This window comes from Ciconia boyciana, chromosome 3 (assembly GCF_034638445.1).
Source record: "Ciconia boyciana chromosome 3, ASM3463844v1, whole genome shotgun sequence".
NCBI classification, from domain to species: domain Eukaryota; kingdom Metazoa; phylum Chordata; class Aves; order Ciconiiformes; family Ciconiidae; genus Ciconia; species Ciconia boyciana.
The window spans coordinates 49,898,307-49,914,105 of NC_132936.1; the positions used below are offsets into that span (position 1 = coordinate 49,898,307).

Here is a 15,799-nt window from a genome sequence, read left to right on the forward strand (position 1 = left end):
GGGATGCTGCCAGAGCTCCGAGTCAGAGCTCTGTAGACATACCAATTAGACTCTTTCGGCTTCCACTCAGACTAAAAAAGCCAAATCTGTAAAGCTCCAAGGAGTGAAAACCACAGAAAAAAAATCTTCTGGTCAGAAGAGAAACTCACTGCTCTTTTGCATGCTCCATTTAATAAAATATGCTCAACTGAACACAGTCATATTACAAAATGAATAATTTATAACTTGTAATTATTCTTCCATTCCTTTCTTTCCTTAAAAACATCATTTGTGAGGATGACTAAATAAAATTGATTTTGAGATGGGCAATACAAATTTGCAGACAGAAAATCTCATTCAAAATTAGTTCCTGAGAAATTTTTTTTTTTTTCATTCTCTAGCTTTCTATAGGAAAAGCACTTAAAAACTGCCTTCAAGTTCATAACAAACAGAATGTGTAAGACAGCTTAAAAGACATGCATGACTACTAGGCAGCACTTCAAGTAAGCTTGCTGATCAGCCTGTAACAAAGAGATTAATATATTGTTTGGGATATTACCCTGATTCTACATAATTTCAACTATTGTTTAAATTCACATAATTTACTAGGTATTTAGAGCCCAGTCTTCAGAGAAACAGAGTACCCACACTTCCCAGACCAGACCTGCAGTGGCAGTAATACAAGCTGAAAGCCAGACTCCAGTTCTCCACTGTGTTACGGTTTAGATGAGCATGAAGCAATTTTAATTTTTTTCCTCACAGCAATGAAGAGCATCTCACCTAACTATGACTACATAAAGCTAAGTTAGTAGTTTATAACGGTTGCGCAGGCTTGTTCTCTAGCCAGTGGAGAGGGATGCCACTATCACGTCTTAAACAGATATTGGGTGGGTGGGTTGAGTCACACTGGACAACCTGCTTAAACTAGATGTTTAGCTTGGAGGTGGATGGAGTGAGACAGGATGATTCCAATTCCTATTTCATAAGGCAAAGCTACTGTTGCAGAAGTAGAGACCACAAATAATTATTTGTACTCTTCGACAACGCTCTTAATTTTTAGACTCAAATATTACATGTGTCCTCTCAGAGGCCTTTCATTTCTGGAAGCACCCATGTCCTGAATGATGTAGTATTTCAGGACAAGTATCAGAATGTGACTGAGACTACCTCAGAAAACAGTCAATGCCTGTGTAGAGCACTTCCCAGTTAAAAGTATTTGGTATTACTCCTACATGTCACTGTTTCCATTTCCCACACATTTCTGCCTTTAGAAAGCAGTTCAATATTGCAGAAGATGCAAAAAAAAAAAAAAGATTCAGTAAAGGCATCTGTGGTGGTGGTTTCATGATTTTACTTTGTTCTCTATCCAAAATTATAGAGACTGTCAAGATGTAGTCATTCATTTTTAGAGTCAATAAAACTGACATTTGGTTTCAGGCAGCTCTTCCAGTAACTCCAGTCTCACCAGAAGGAGCATCTGGAAGCCTTCACATGGAAGACTGTTCCTGCAAGCTCCCTCATTCCGTTCAAGACCTGGAGCAGGGAGCTGGGGGCAGTGATCTGAACTAAGTGCTGTAAGCTTTACCACCACAAAAACATATTTTGAAAGAGGAGTGTGCACATCTACAAAGATCAGGGTTAAATATATGTGCCAGAGAGGTTCCACATGACCAAACAAGAAAGATGAAACTTGCAGTTCAACCACATCACTTTTGTTCATGAATGTGGTGGAAGACCATATTTTGATCATGGTGGGATGCAAAGAGTTAGCATACATATTCAGGAAACTTACTTTAAAGGCAGCTGACTTCAGCTACTTATTATCTGTCATTCATTAACACAACTGTAAGTACTCTCACTGTCCAAGACAGAATTTTTATTAGATTTTTCCAATGCTTTATTTTTAGTTTGAGAAATTTTCCTCATCCTTCCCTATGGAACAATGGTATGTTTTGCCATGGACAGAGAAAAAAAGCTACAGTCTAGAAATTCATATAGGGACAAAGGTGAAATGAGTAGTTTTACATTCACTGTAAACTCTATACACATTAACTTGAAGTAAAGCACAAATCCTAGGCCACAATCAGCTACAGTGATGGGAGTCATGCAAAGAACTAGACAGATCAGAGTATAAAAAAAATAAATCCAAAACACACCACCACAAAGACTATTTAATCATTGCTGGACTCAAGCACGAGCCCAGGACCTTGGCCAGGAAAGTCCCCTGATGGTGTTGTATCCAAGTTAGGACACAGCCAAGCATGAGCATACAGAGTGGCAGCAGGGCTCTCGGGTGAATGCAGACCAGTTAGCTTGCCTCCCAGTAGGTATCCAGCTGTGCAAGTGCTCCTTTCAATGTTCCAGCATGAAATTAAACAGCACAGTGTCTCAGGTATCAGTGGCTGGAGCACGAGCTTGCTGTCTACAGGTACAGGTGGAACTCCAGCCCCCTCAGAAGCCCTGGTCTCCTCTGGTTTCACTCAGGAGCCAGAGAAGCAGGAGTGTGGCTGTCCGGACAGTTTCCACACCATGGATCAAGCTGGTTGCAAACAACTGGTGTTCTTGCCAGGACATGGGAAGTATTTTGGTAGACTCTAACGAGAACTAAGCTTCTTTATGCTGGACTCACCAAAACCTGGATGGTTCTTCTATACCAGTCCCACCCAAAGAACCAGCTGTTATGCAATTAAACTATTACTCGCTCTTAGAAGTTCTGCCCAAACTATGTGCCTTGAATACAAGTTCTAAAGGAAAAAAAAGTTAATTAGCTTGCACTAGGTTTCCTTTCAGGTCTTTCTGAAAAAGATTTTTCTGTATGGTATCATTGTTGGACAGTGAGCTGAGAACTAAAACTGAAAAGGAACTAGTGTTAAGGTGTGTAGGAGGGTGTTTTAAAACAACACCGATTTAAAAATAATTACTGAAAATATTATGTATTACACCAATTAAAATAGTATAATATTTAGTATAATTTTTAATGTAATGTTCATAAATACTGTAATTTCTCAAACTTAATAGAAAAATAATTTCAATATTTTTCTTAAGTCTTAAAATACAAAGAAACACCACTGCATGGCTAATCTATCAGAACTAATTCTTGGCTAAGCTTTAAGTTGTAAAGGTCACGTAGCCCTGCAGATGGTAACCTTTGGGTGAATCTGTGCTCCATACTGGAGGAACACTGCTGTGGGTAGAAGCCTTCCTTTGTTAGCACATATGAGTAGATGTACTCAATTTATCAACTTGTTGTAGACAGATGCAATTTAACCTTAATCCTCCTTTTATATGCTGTGGTTGCCTATCAGAGTTTGTTCTGCAGTTGCTTTTAGCCCTACTGGTAAAGATTTCAGCCTTTCTATCATCTCTCACTTTGTCATTTCCCTTAACTCTTCTTCCTTTGACAGCTTGCTCTGGCTCTACTTAAGTTGAAATCCTTAACTTGCACAGCATTTTAGAAAATGTCCACCAAAGTCTGTTTTCCTACATATCCTCTAACGTTCTCTGCCTAGAATTCTAGTTTATTCTGTATAAAAGCAGCTGTGGTTTTGCACCACGTGTGTATGGTGCAGTGTCTGTGGAAGTGCCAAGCACCTCAATTCTGCCGTGGTTCCAGAGCCAGCCGGGAAGCTGTAGAGAAATGGAGAGCAAAGTTAAAGGCAGGTCCTCCAGTCCTTCCTCTCTTGGTAATTTTCTACCAGCTTTAGCGACTGACAGTTTATCAGTCAAGTTTCGTGTCCTTACCTAATTCCTTCTTTTAAACCCACCTATAGAGTACTTCATCCACTTCTATCACTGTAGTATCCAAGTGCTTACAAATACTTCTGTTCACAAATTTACTAAATTTAGTGAAAGTAGCTGGCACTTCAGTATGATGAAGTCTATATTATAATACACACAAAAAACCCCTAATCTCTACTAGCATAGCTTTTAGTATACAGTTGTAGTCACAGAAGTCACAGTTTTTCCTTCTTCATTCAGTATCGCTTTACACATTGTAAGGGGATTTTAAAAAAAAAAACTCATCCATAAACCAGCGTGTCTTCCTCCCAAGATGCTCCTTCACTCTCCAATAACCTTTTATTTAGAATTTTGGAAAGGGCTGGATGGGTATGAACCCAAGGACCATTACCCATGTTCTAAGAACAAATGCCACAACTCACTTTTTAAAATACAGACAAGTTTTAAGGCTTGGTTTTCTAGAGTTTATATCAGCTGTGCACTCCTGCCTTTTGCAATAAATTTCTGACTTTCTTAGCCAATTCCTGTCCCATCTGACAAAGGGCTACAGGCCTCAAGATGACATTAAAAGGCTAAGTTGGTGGGTGGGTTGAGGGGAAGAAGAACATGCTCACTTGGTGGCTTCATTGAGGGCAAAGAATACAACACGAGCTCATCCCATATTAAAGACCAGAGTACCTGCACAGGATATCTAACTGCAGACACAAACATGTAGAGTCTGGCTTTACTGGCTCTACATTATCACAACTGTTATTTTGTGTGGTGCATTGGGCAGCATGGCCGTGGCTGACTAGCAGAAATACGGTAGTTTCACCATGCTGCTGTATCTTGATGATGACACATAAATGGATTGAATAGTCTAAAATAATAGCATTAGCAATACAAACCAAAGAGGAGCTTACCCTTTAATTGGGAAGATTACTCTCTGAGAGAGAATAATTTAAATGACTAGAAATATTTACTACACGTCTATAAATGTCTAGTAGTAGATAAGTCTGGCTAGTTTTAAGCCATCTTCTAGGCAAGACAGAAGTCAAACTTTATGCTGCCTTGCCAGGAAAGGAGGAGGTTGCTACTTTCCTAGCTGTTTTCTTGCACAGGCTGCATTGACTTGGTGAAGAGCTTGTTTCCAGCTAGGTTTGGGTTTTTTTTGTACCAGCTGTTACACAATTCCAGAATGTGTCTGATTTTGGGCAAAGGCAGAGTTATTCTGCTGATAATGTAAGCCCACATGTATTCCTGTAATCTTCACATTATAAATCTATCTGCCTTAGATTTTGGAGACTACAGAATGTAATATTAACAGTTTGAACACTTAGCACTTCATTAATATTTGATTGGCACATAACAGCAACTATTATGTTAAAGATTATCTAGTTTTAATGTGCATATACCAACAGAAGGCTGGATTGCTAATCATTTTGCAGAAACAGAATATACTTCTGGATGAGTAATACTAACAAAATCAATCGATTTTCTATTGGATAAACACTTAGCTGAAGGCAGGGGAGAGAATCCTGTATTTTTTGTATACGTTTCAAATATATTCTTAGAGTGCATTTGAGGAAAGTTATCCCAATGCATCCTTCTGAAGGCAACAAAAGGAGTTGCAAAATTCCCAGACATGACCCTCAAAACTCAATGAATGCACTAAATGGGAAAAAAAGGAAGGATCATCTTACTTAATCCCACACCTTACTTCTTCCCACACCTTACTCAATTTTGCCACTTATCTCTGAGTCCCACAGATGTCAAAAAGGGTAGTAGCATCTCACCTTTCATTTGCTTTTAAAAGGAATGTGGCAGTACAAAACATATAGGCTAAAGCACTTGTCAGCAAAGCAAAGAGTGTGACGGTCATTTATAAATGGACATCAGCGTTTGTTTCTATGTTGAAATAACAGTCTATCAGGGCACTTGTCATTTATCAGTCTCCTCTCCCACTACAGAGGATGTTCAAGACTTAAGTGAAGTAGGAAGGTTTGATCCCTCCCAAACTCCTAATATAAAAAAAAAAATTACTGTCCTGGAATGCTCAGTTTTAAGTATCTTGGTAGGATTTTATTTCAGGAGGCCTGTATGCATGTATGCTTGTAGGTGGAAAGGTGGGGAAAACAACAACAACAAAAAAGCCACCACACACATATACACAATGCCCAAACTACCATTTCTGGTCTCTCTGCAAAGAAGCTATATAACCCCTTCCTTACCACCAAAGTCAAACGAAAACCAAACACAAAAGCCAAAACCAGCCAATAGTAACTTCTAAAGTCAAATCATTTTTCAAGAATATGGATTTCAAGGAAATAATTATGTGCTGCATCAGACCATATACAGGGTCTGGATCCTTCCTGAAGTAGCTCACTGCCTTTGTCCAGAAGAACTGCTGTGTAATTCATTGGTTTGTCCAGCAAACATGGGCAAAACTTCTTTTCTTGCATCTTACTATACTGCTTGTGCAATTTAGCTGTTATACATACCGGTCTTCTCTTATATACTAGGTATATGAAATGTAAGAGGTTGACAACCAAAAACACAGAATTCCAGATCATTATGTCCAAGGCACAACGGTAGAGTGTAGCCCAAATGATGAACAATGCACATCCTGTAAAAATTTAAAAAAAAAAAGGAAGTTAAATTTCACTGAACAACAAACACATTCGTACACAGCCATCAAGAATGTGTCCACTGAGTGTAATTACACTGAAAAGCAATATATTCTACAAGCTTTACTACAGTTAGGATCTGTGGATCAATGCATGCGCTGGTAGCATGAGCTAATCACTACAATGCTACAAGCAGACACTGAGAGCAGGCTCACAGCAGACTGCAGTCCTACTGCATGGGACTGCAATACTGGAGCGATAATAATTCAGATCAGGACTGGGGAAAGCAGAAAGGTGCAGCCCATGATGATCGGTTACTAAAATAAAGTAGAAATGGGGTAGGGGAAAACTGTATCCTAAGTACAAAAAAAAAATTAAGCAGCTCAAAAAACTTTATTACTAGTATTGCATTAATTAGACAAACAAGACCCTAGAAATGAATGTTTGTTGTTCATATCAGCAACATTCATATCTAACTAGTGAGCAGTAGTTGCACAAAAACCTTCTGAAGTCATAAGCAGTTATTTTTTAAAGTTTAAAGGAAGTATCATTGCTGCATTTTGACAAGGTCACAGCAGGAACATTAATTGTCTTGTACAACATCAAAGAGAAAATTTCAAATTCTTACTCTTTTTTTAGTTGCTTTACTTTGAATAACGACAATTGCTTTAAAAGATAAGGCATGCTGTATGATTAGGGGTTCTATTTTTAGCTTACAAAGACAATACTTATCAAATGATAGATTATGCATCAGTGAGTCTCTCAGATAACTGTGAGCCTACCATCTGATAGAGATAGCTGTAGAGGTCACAGATACATTTTTCCCTTCAGTTTCACGCAAAGACAACAAGAAGAAGGTGCCAAATTAGTGTCCCTTTCCCCTTTCTCCCTGAAGATCATGCTGAATTCACAAACTCAGTATTACCTATTCTGTCTGGGCTGTTGACTGGCCAGGTAGCACTTACATACAGATCAGAAAAATCAAAATATGGTGACTCTTGATCAGCTGGTTAATTAGACTACAAGGGATGGGAAGATATGAGGTCTGGAAGTATTGAAGAGGAGCAATATTGTGGAGCCGCACAGAGGTGGGGCAGGGTCATAAAAGCAAAGGGGACAGATCCCTAGGAACCAGGTTTCATTACTTATGCTGCCCACAGAGTAAATTTGCTTCCAGCTGCCACCTCAGCTTGCAAAACTCTGATTCTGTATCTGCTTAAATTGCAACAAGACCTACAGACCAAAGTGGCAAGCTCAGCAAGTGCAGAGCTCTCACTGCTTTTAAAATGAGAACTACACGGACAAAAGGTCTTGCAATGCTCAGGCCCTTGGTCATCGATGCAGTCTGTTTTAATAAGTTATCCTATAATAGCTATAAAACAGAAAAGGCAGAATCATTGTAAATTCAACCATAGAAGTTCTATCATAAAAGTGACCTGCACTATTATATGAATAAGCATTCTCACTTAAAAATACTTAAGCATAAATGCTCTGTGTTGTGATACACTTGGGTTTAGCTTTCTTACACTGCAATGACTCACTACTCCTTCTCCTTTGATCATAAAGGCCTTATCCCACACAAAGTACAGGGGCTTTGAAATAGCTGTGGGACTGCAAGAGCGTTACGAATGAAACCACGCTTGCTCAGTCTCAAGTACGCCAAATTTAGTTTTTCCTCTGAAGTCAAATTTTGGTGTTGCAAGATGCCTACAGTGGTGGAGGAAATACGACTGACTTCAGGAGAACACAGACTGCACTCCATATCGAAGGCCCACACTTCTAAATCGGCAATGAAAAGAACGCTGGTGACCCTCAAGTGCCACGTGTTTGAACCCACATTTAAAGAACACGTGGGCCAACATCAAGCTTCTCAAGGAAAACCTCACCTACTATAGGCATACTAAGCCAGTGCACCAGCCAATACATAGTCCCAGTACTTACCTGAAACCTAAAATTAAGACCTTAAGGATCCATAGACTTAACTATGATTTGGAATTTAATGACTTTTAAGCAGCCAGTCACATCCGAAGTAAATGGGGCCCACTTGTTTTCAAGTTGACATCTTCATAGGTTTGAAATTGTAAGTTACATTTCTGGGAAATTATAAGAGCCTAGGCACATATAACCTATCTAGAAAAGGTATGTCAGGGTCAGAACAGACCCCCACTTACACCAAAAACACCCTCAGCAGAGTACAATGACCATGAATATGGGCTGTAATTTCATCATAGGCTGAAGGGACCAGCTCCATAATGGTCACAAACTTCTATTTCTGTCACAGAAAGGTCACAAATCTCTCTAGAATAATTCTCCTACCTATGGTGAGCAGGCCTCGCAGAAAAATCATATGAAGGTTCAGGGTAGTTGGAATAACCAGTCCAACTGCAAAGCAAATATTTGCCACGTGGAAAACAAGATGATGAATCTCTTTCCAGTTTTCACATGCAGTCTCATTGAAAGGCACAAGGGTGGCATTTTTTAAGCCTGGAATAAAACCTAATGGAGTAACAGTGAGTGGGCTCATTGCTGTAGTATTCATCTTGGAGACTCCTGCAATGAGAGAGAGAGAGAAAAAAAAAAATCACCATGCATTAAACTGAAATATATTAGACATACACATGGATTTTAGGGTTATTTTCTCTCTTCACAGGATATATTTTCCGTTATCATTCATAGGAAAAACAATTCCACAAATGCTTTAAAAGGATAAGCTAGATCTATAGTTCAGTAATGCTTTACTATCTCTTTCACTTAAGTGCTAGGCTTGAAGAATGGTACCTTTCAAAATTTGGACCATATGCACATAAACAACACTGCTTGAACACTAGCTACTATGACTGTCGTTGCTCAGTACAGCATCCTATGTATTCTTCCTAGTTCTACACAAATAAAAATCACATTTCAGTCTACCATTTATTACATGGGTCCACGATCTTAGGCAAAGTAAAATATTTAAGACAACTTAACAACCTAGATAAGAATTGAAAGAAAAAAAGCTTATGTAGTATGTCTCCTTTATGGCATACAAAGCTGTTCTTCTAAATAAGGAATGGAAGGTCTTAAAGGAGGAACACGTGCTGCTTGGTTGATTAAAAAAGCCAACAATCCATACAAAAATCAAAACCAAAGACAGTCTCAACTTCTGGCTTTCTTGCAGTATTTGCAGGATCATTTGAAGGTCTCCTAAGCCACATATCATCTTGCACACGTTAACCAGAGTAGGCAAAAAAACCCCAAACCACTTTTGAGAACAGTAAATAAAAACTACTGTTTCTCCGCCTAGTTGATCAGACGCTACCAAATCAGAAAGGGAGATGCCCAGGCTGCTAAGTAATGGCAAGGTTGCCAGTCTTTCAGGGAAATCACTTGGTCTACCTAGTATGAGCATGCTTGCAAGCCCTTTGGTTGTCTGTAGAACTCCTGGAGAAAACAAGACAGATAAAAAAAGCTGATTCCTAATCTAAAAAATACATAGGTTTTTTGTTGTTGTTGTTGTAATAAATCTAGCATATTTTCTTTTCACACCAAGTAAAAGGAAAAAAATATATATATCTGTGGGCAAATATCTAACCAATAAAAAGTAAAAAATTACTATTAAAAACAAACTACAAAGAGAAACTGGAAGATCAAGACATTACCTTTAAAAATCTTAAAAGCCGGTGTCTCTAGGGAAGTGCAGTCAGTGTTACAAGCACTCCAGAAGGCCTTCTCAACCCCGAGCAGTTCCCAGATGAAGGAACACAACTGTTCCTAGACGGGCTGTCAGAAACACAGGAGAGCCCTGCTTCCAGCGAGGCACGTATGCTCCCCCACTGCTGCAGCAGTATAGACCATATGGAGCTCTGCTTGAGTCTTGTTAATGAAACACATGCGCGTACCACTGAGCAAACAGGCTCCAAAACACACAACACGGTGGGATTGGCATTCAAGTAAATCCTGTAGAGACAGTGCACAGCCCTGCCATGTGTGCTTACTAACTGTCATGTAATTCATCTGCTCAGCAGATGATTTTGAGTCACCGTTAATATACTCAATATTTCCTGCAGAGTGGAATACACTCAGCATTGCTCTGTTACTTGAGAGTGCTTCTTGGGCTGACAAGTAATTTTGAGTTGCTTCCTCCATTCTTTTTATTATTTCCCCCCCCAATCAACTTGTGTACATGGCATAAGCAAGATGGACAACTTCTGAAATTAATCAGTCTTTTAAACCCTTTTTTAAAGTAGTGGGAAGAAAGAAATCAGAAAGAAAACCTCAAGCCTCTGATAGCTCCTCTCTGATGCCCACAGCCTGCCACAGCTAAGGCATGCTACAGAACACACAGAGCCATCTTGCAGGATCAAACACTAGCACGGACATAGTGCTATCCATATCTGCATAGAATTGATTTTAAAAGAAAAAAAATATCTAATTCTTACCAAAATACATAATTCACTTATTTCTTAAAAGCTCACTTTCCTCTCTTCATTCCTACATCAGTTATTCACAAAGGTTAATTAAAATGTGGGGGTTTTGGCACAGAAAAATTCTACACTAAATTGTTACTAATAATCATGGTGCCCAAACAAATTCATGGTCCAGCTATCATACAGGCACTGTCCAAACATGCTCCTATTTTCTTTCAGCTCTTTTGCATGAGTTTAGCGACAGAGCCACGAGAGCAGTTCCACTGCCCTGACAAAGCCGCTCACGCACGAGCGGAAGCGTGAGCCCGTACGGGGCTGCAGGACTGGCATTTTAATGCGCTGACGAACAGAAGATAATTGCTAACTGGGTGACTGTGTGTGCTCATCCTACACACATCTCATCATTGTGCTCCTGTTGTTTTCAAACAATATAAAACTCCCTATGCCGGAACAGCAGGATCTCTAGATCCTTTGCAAAAAGTTATGAGCTGAGTTTCTATCTACATCCAGTCTTTCACTGCCTAGTCATCTGCCCATAAAAGCACCACTTAACATGCCAACAGAAGGAGTAGAGGCAACCAAACTCACATACAGATACAGAACCAGCCATAAGTCCATCAACTCACTTCAAGATCAAAATGGGCCGCAACAAGTAACTTCAGCTGCATCTGATTATAAATCAAAAAGGCTTTCCAGATTTTTGACTTTAATAGCAAATGTTGTACTGCATCGCTGGGAGAAGAGAGGCTACCTTACTCTTTAAGACTCGGCTGTAAAGCATCACACGTTTGAAGACTGGAAACCCAAGGAGCCAAATCAATGATACAACACAACAACCTCATTCTCCTCACAACCCAGCCAAAACAATCTGTGGTCTCCTGTTCGCCACAGATACAGATACCACAACCCACCAGCCATAAACTGTCATAATGGGAAGATGGTTCTCCATCAAGTGTTGAGCAAGTCATTTAAAGCCTTTGACAATAGAGTCCACAGTTGTAACAACAGGATGTTCAATGTTTTTGAAAGTCTAGGCCACCTACTTAGTTGCCTAAATTAGAACCTAGGAACCTAAATCTAGCCACCTCCATTTTTTATAAGCTTTGTCTTTAATACGTTGAAGCCTTTATATGATGACATTTGAACTTAACTTACTACTAACTTACTACTAACAAATAAACATTGCAGCACCACTAACGTACTGGAAAACAGTGGAAAGCTGTTGAACTTCTCTGTCAAGATGGTATTTTAAAGCTGGCAGAAATAGATCGATGCTATCTGCAAAACGACACAAGGACAGATTGCGACACCAGCTCTGAAGGAGAGCTGCCCGTGAATTTCAACCAGGGAACCTGTTCAAGCACCAACAAAATAGGCAGGCAGAATTATAAGCTCTAACCTAAAATGTTTATCCACAGGTAACACCAGAAAGACAAATAGGCAAAACAACATCTCTAATTTCTAGATCAATTCTTTAGTCCTAACGTCTACTGTTGTCAAATAATATTGAAGGATTAGCAAAAAATCTGCTGTTCAACAGATGAACAAGCAATTGTCATTTCCTACCCCCTGCTATCTCAGAGAGTCAAAAATTAATTTTGGAAGTATGGAATCAGGCCTTTAAAACTTTAATTTAGGGTTATGTGTGCTAAGGATTAATACAGTGTAAGACTTCGAAGTCCTATGCTTAAGTCTTCCATACATGAAGACATGTATTAATATCAGAAGTTAAAAATGCAACCAACGTGGTCAAATAATTTTGGAAAAATTGAGGAAATAGTGTCAACTGAAATGAAAGCTTTATGGAGCATAATACAAATAATTAAAAGAATATTTTTAATATCCAGTAATTTTTCTTTCATATGGGTTTAGATTTACCAAACTGAGAGTTTGAAAAGTCAGCTGATTGAAAACTCAAGCCAATTTGCTGTCCAAACAGAAAAAAAATAACAAATATCGAACTAAACTCCACTCAGTGACACTTTAACATTAAATCCATCAGAAATTAGTATAGTTAACAACAAAGCCTATTAATTTTTTTTGTGCATGAATTTGACAGAGAGTTAAGGTAATAGATCACGTTTTTAGGTCTGAAAATACAAATTCTCAGAATGTAAATGAGGTGAGCTTACTCTAGGATTTTTCTATGCTCAAGACATCCTTATACAAGGGGCCAAGCTTCTGAAAACCATTCCCAAAAGTATTTAGTCCCTAAATCTTCAGACACAAAGATGCCTTTAAAAAAAAAAAAAATAGGGGTTTTATGGATACCTACACAACACTCACAGAAGACAGACGTAGAAGAAAATTCTACACCAATTGGTTCTAGTCAGAGAACACGTCAGCCAAGCTGATACGGGACAATGCTGAGTGTCCCACTCACGTCGGCATCCACTTTACTGAGATTATTCACATCCCACAGCTTTACTGGTCAACATTATTCAAGTGAGCTTCTTAAAGCTTTGCTTGAGTATGTTTGTATAACTTTACAGTCATTGCAACTTTACAGTCCATCATTTATGTAGATGGATTTTGTGTCTAAAGAAAAAAGAGAATTGGAAAAAAAAAATCTGGCTTTTTTTTTAATCGTATCTGCAGAACTTTAACTACTTTTCTATGGTCTTGTAGCACAAAAGCTGCATAGAGAATTTAGACAATCAATTTCTTTGCTTTTGTGAGCTGAAGACAAACTATTAGTGCTAGCATAATTAAGTTAATTACAGTTTAAGTTACCAGTTTCCTTTTTATAATGAAGTAGGAGTGAATGGAAAAGTGGATAAGAAAAGACGTATTTCAATATACTTTTGGGGGCAAGTTCATTTCCATTAAACGTATCATTAACTACAGAAATTTGTCGGTCTCACTCTACACTTTATTCTAGCCAAAATTTAACGACATTTTCATTCTGCATAGGTAACAAAAATATCCATACCATGGGAAGCACTCTTACGTACGCTCAACACAACAGCAGCACAGCTGTGCTATGCAATGGAAGTTTGTTAACCGCATTCGAGCTCGCTCTCCGCTGTGACTGCATCGCGCACAGATGCCCTGAAGCCCGAGCTGAGGGACGCAACCCCAGCCGTCACCCTGCAGCCCCGCTTTTCACCCATGCCTCCGAAGCTTCATTTTAGCCCACAACGTGCGAACACCAAACCCATCGCTTATACAAAAAAAAGAAAAAATAATAATCAAGCAACCCGTCCCTTTCCCCCCCGGAGAGCCATTTCCAAGGCAGTGCCTGGCCGCAGGAGGGACACCGGCGCAGCCCTCGTTCCCAGGGCGCCCGTCGGGGCTGCGACCGGGGCGGGCGGGACCGCGCCCGGCAGCGGCGCCCGCAGCGAGGCACTGCGAGCCCCCGCACGGGGACGCAGAGCCCAAGGCCGGGGCCGCGCTGCCGCCGGCGGCAGGGCAGGTCCACCACGGAGCCCGGCGCCCACCCCTCCTGCCGCCGCTCCCGGCCCCGGGGGCAGAGGGACCCGACGACGCTGCCGCCCGCAGCCAGCCAGGAGCACCCGCCGCCGCCGCCCAGGTAAACCGCCCCTCCGGCCGCTCACTCGCTCCCTCCCTGCCCGCCGGCCTCCCCGCCCGGTGCCGCCGGCGCACGGCGGCGGGAGCGCCCCTTACCTGCCCCGTGCCTCTGCCCGCGCCCTCGGAAAAGTTTCCCGCCCGCCGGGACGGGGACGGGCTCAGGCTGCCGCTCCCGGCCCCGCGCCCCGCCGCGGGCACCGAGCCGCCGCTGTGACTAAAATAGGCAGAAGCCGGCGGGAGGCTGCGGGCGGCGCCAGCTCCGGGGCCGGCACCGAGCGGCCGCAGCGCGCAGGCGCCTCCCGCCGGCCCCGGGGGGCTGCGGGCGGCGGGGCCGCGGGGAACGGCGGGGCGAGGCGCGGCCGCCAGGGGGCGGGGCGGGGCGCGGGGCGGAGCGGGGCGGGGCGGGGCGCGTGAGGGGCCGGGGGTTTGGGGCTGCCCCGCTCTCCCCGTTTGGCTGCGGGCGTCGGCTCCGTTCCCTCCCAGCCTGAAGCCTGCGGATGCTGAGTAGGGCCCAGCTTCGGCATCTAAGGCAGGTGGGGTGAATGGCCCCAGAGAGGCGCCGCCAGTCGCTGGGGAGTGAACCCAGATCTTGGGCAACGTGCCTCGCTCGTGGGTGGTTAAAATTAGAAGAGCTGAATTCTCCCCTAAACGCGTGGCAAGCAGTACTTCCCCTATATGGTGAGTCAAGGAGCCACGATAGCCTTTATAAAACCGCTCTTCTCAACTTGGCACCTGCTGTGGTTGCTTTGTCACGAGCATAATGTTTAAGAAATGTCGCTGAGTTTGCTCGTGTGGCAGTTTGACAGCCCCCAGAAATGCCTGCTTCCGAAGCGGGCCGCTTGTGTCCCCGTGTGTCAGCAGACCGCTCCACCGACGTCCTCTCTAGCCCTCTCCTGCACCGCCAGTCTCGCGGAACGGGCAAAGTAGCCACCAAGCCTGCCCTCATCTCCAGGATGTCGACGTGTGTCGTCCAGCGATGAAAGGCATTGCAGATACAGCCTGTGGGCATCCCAGCCCAGTCATAAATGAGGACTGCAAAGGCAGAAAATCTCTTTCAATACCTTCTGATGAGCTAGCTACAAAGCGTGTGCCTGGGGGGGGTTCAGCAGCTGAGAGCGTATGGTCAGCATTATACTTAAATATTTTTGGGAAGAAGAATACAGAATCCGGAATCATTTTTGAGGTAACTGTTTATACACATACACATCAACATGTGTCCCAGGAGGCTCCAGCTTTGTTATGGTTGTTCTTGCCTTTACATCTTGGAGAAGAGATCTGGATCTTTCCAGTGATGTGTGCCATATGAATAGGGTTTTTATGAATCCTGCTGCATGGTATAAGACCTGATTTTCCAAACTATATTATGACTTTATTATGAAGGACTTGGTTTGGGACTGTTTCCTCTGACTGGCCACTTATTCTTATGGATGTATTTGCTCTTTCCTGAGATATGCAGAGTAAGCGAGCTGGAAAAAGGGTAGGAAAAGCGAGTCAGGGTAGCATGGCCACAGGCATGGTCATGAGAGATAGCATCTAGCA

The 15,799-nt window shown here is 41.9% G+C and overlaps 1 protein-coding gene across 3 annotated transcripts in view; it reads right to left on the reverse strand.

Moving 5' to 3' along the window:
* The window catches only part of POPDC1 (popeye domain cAMP effector 1), a 33,763-nt gene extending 19,143 nt beyond the window's left edge, over positions 1–14,620 (reverse strand). For 2 of the 3 annotated variants that reach the window (XM_072855583.1, XM_072855585.1), the window contains exons 1-3: positions 14,357–14,620; positions 8,640–8,873; positions 6,198–6,322 (exon numbers count right to left, since the gene is read on the reverse strand). In XM_072855583.1, the coding sequence (XP_072711684.1) occupies positions 6,198–6,322; positions 8,640–8,862 (348 nt within the window). In that variant the 5' untranslated portion in view covers positions 8,863–8,873; positions 14,357–14,620. Of the gene's footprint in view, positions 1–6,197; positions 6,323–8,639; positions 8,874–9,961; positions 10,139–14,356 lie in introns of all 3 variants that reach the window. The other variant, XM_072855584.1, reaches the window with a different exon arrangement.
* Positions 14,621–15,799: the final 1,179 nt, after the last annotated feature.